Consider the following 2,760-nt stretch of genomic DNA (forward strand, 5'->3'; position numbering starts at 1 on the left):
TGTACCTCCGTTCGTATTCTTGTCTTCCATCTTACTTTCCACCTTCTAACAATTGATTCTTAGTGCAACTACGAAGTTTGCCTCCGTGTTATACCTTTCAAATCTTTCTACTCTCAATTTCCCTTTCACCGCTGAAGGACCTCACAGGTCCCAGCGCTAGGCTTTTAGTTTAAAGTCTATATTCCATTCCATATTCCAGCGCTTATAATAACCACATTTTATAGTAATCAGACAGGCACATATCACTAAGAACCTCAGTACTGAAGTCGATTATTCTTTCTACAACTCCTTTCATTCCTTATGCTGTGCCTCCGTTCATATTCTCTTTCTTCCATCTTACTTTCCTTCTTCTCCTAGGAGTTGTTTCATAGTGCAACTGTCAATTTCCCTTTCAGCGCTGAATGACCTCATAGGTCCCAGCGCTTGGCCTTTGGCCTAAACTCTATATATTCTATTATATTCTTCTCTGCATGTTCCTAAGATTGAATAAGCACCACGTAAAATAGGTTATCATATTTATAAGTAAAGATATTGACAAATAAAGGACATAATTGACGGTCACCTCTCATCTTGAACAATTGAATAAACAAAACCAATGCCTTGAAATCCTTTGTTTCCTTCGCCCCGCAGAGATCCTTGCCCTGGACGCGCCCTCCAGCAGCACTAGTCCTCCTGTAGAGCCTTCGACAAGTACGCCTCTTCCGGACCAGACCCCTCCACCGCCCAGGGTAGGGGATTTCTGTAATCCTCTTGTGTCACGGGGAAGTATCTTATAGTTTTAAGGGGATTTTTCTCACGCAGTTTCTCTATCATTTTTTGGTCTTCCTGCTGTTGTTTTTTAAAGAATGTAAGTGAAATGAAGAGAATATGAAATAGGTGAAGATAAACCAGTTGAAAACAGAATCATTATCTAACTCAAATCAAGTAAACGAATAGTTTTAATTAATAAGTAGGTTGAATCTGATAACCAAAATAAAGAAAACATAGAATAAAAAGAAAATAAGTAAAATATAATAAAAAGATATATAAATGGTATTAAAAGTAATGTAATAAAAATATGAATAAAATAAAATAAATAAAACTAGGAAATACAAAATTAATAATTTAAAAAAATTAAATGATATATTATATATACTCATATATATGTATGTATATATATAATATATATATGTATGTATAATATATGTGTGTATACTCTATATATATATATATATATATATATATATATTATATATAAATATATATATATATATATATATATTATAATATAGATATATTATATATTTATGTGTGTGTTTATTGTAATATAATTCTAATTCGAGAGCACAGAAATCCGAACAAGCTCTTTCGTACCGCAGATGAGAACAAGCAGTAACGAACGACTATGCCGTGGCAGCAAGGAGTCGATGAGGAGCACAGAGGTTATATGTCAGCGGGAGGGAGCCACGACGAGCAGGCTTCTCGGAGGGATGGACCTGACAAGGATCAAAGGTTCCTTCATGTTAAAGTGAGGCGCCTCCTCTCAGCTTGGTCTTATCCCTCCTCGTTCAGAAAAAGGGAAGACCTACTACGTCGCCAGAGCCACGTTTTAATTAATGCTTATGTGAATGTTTTGCTGGATATATTTTGTAATAAAGTATTTTTTATTCTTCCTGATGTTTCAAGATTCTCGTCTTTATCCTTAATATCAGGAACTCCAAATAGATGTGCTGAGCCTCATTGTCGTAGGTGCAGTTTATTTGAAAACTAGCGAATTGATGCAATATGTTTTTTGTTTATCACAGTGGCTGAGTTGATCAAATCCAGAAAAAAAATAATCATTTCATTCCACAGACAGTAAAAGGGTATTGTTTTTACAATTTGTAGGAATTTTTTTTTTGGATATAATGCATACGTGTAACTATGCAACCACCTGTTGTGTTCTGGTTTTCATTCCTGTCTTTTCTCTAATTTGATACATCTTAAATAATGTGAGCCAACCCACATGCCAGCCAATGAAATGTACTCTAAGTACAACGATGTTCTTTTTTTATGAAACTTCTCATATGAGAAATTACAAGCAAAGGAAAAAAAATGTAGACGTTGAGAGAAGTAAAGATGAAAAGAGGAAAAGTTTTGAACATATTGGTCATGAAACTACTGGATTGGACATCACTCGAAGTGATAAAATAGCCACTTGCTAGTTTACGGTAAAGAGGCTGAACAAGAAAGATAATACCAGGAAATTTATCCTCTTCCTCTTAAAATAACTATATCGTCACCCAGAGTCAAAACTTTTGAAATTGAGTTACGCTTTCGTTAATACTTCCCGTCCCAAAACGTCATCTCCGGAGAATAAACAAACTATCTTACGAGGAACTTGAACTTCGGGAGTTTTTCCTGGCGGATAATGGCCAGACATAATCACTGAGGATATGTTTTTATAAACCGAGAGTCGTTTTTCTTTCCGGGATTTCAAGTTTCTGGAAAAATGTTTCACTATACTTCAGTAATAACAATTATCTTTAATGGATCACTAAATCAAACCCTTTATGTGAACTATTTATTAACAGTGTCTTAACTAACGCCCTTCATCTTGACTTTTTATTAAAAGCTACATTTAAAAGTGGCTTTAAAACAGCATAGGATCGATTAATCTGTTCTCTATTACTTTTTATATCGTCACGTCACTCGTTGTCTGTTACCCGGGAATTGGTAAAGGACTTATCACAGAGGGTCAATAATTAGAAGATGTTTTGTGTGCTATTAGTAAGTAGTTAG

General features: G+C 34.7%; 1 protein-coding gene across 2 annotated transcripts in view; it reads left to right on the forward strand.

Annotated features, from left to right (window-relative positions):
• The window catches only part of LOC135200187 (cell adhesion molecule DSCAM-like), a 361,028-nt gene extending 359,414 nt beyond the window's left edge, over window positions 1-1,614 (forward strand). For both annotated transcript variants that reach the window (XM_064228563.1, XM_064228564.1), the window contains 2 exons: window positions 631-728; window positions 1,359-1,614. In XM_064228563.1, coding sequence (XP_064084633.1) covers window positions 631-728; window positions 1,359-1,511 — 251 coding nt within the window. In that variant the 3' untranslated portion in view covers window positions 1,512-1,614. The remainder of the gene's footprint in view (window positions 1-630; window positions 729-1,358) is intronic.
• Window positions 1,615-2,760: the final 1,146 nt, after the last annotated feature.

This window comes from Macrobrachium nipponense, chromosome 26, assembly GCF_015104395.2.
Source record: "Macrobrachium nipponense isolate FS-2020 chromosome 26, ASM1510439v2, whole genome shotgun sequence".
NCBI classification, from domain to species: domain Eukaryota; kingdom Metazoa; phylum Arthropoda; class Malacostraca; order Decapoda; family Palaemonidae; genus Macrobrachium; species Macrobrachium nipponense.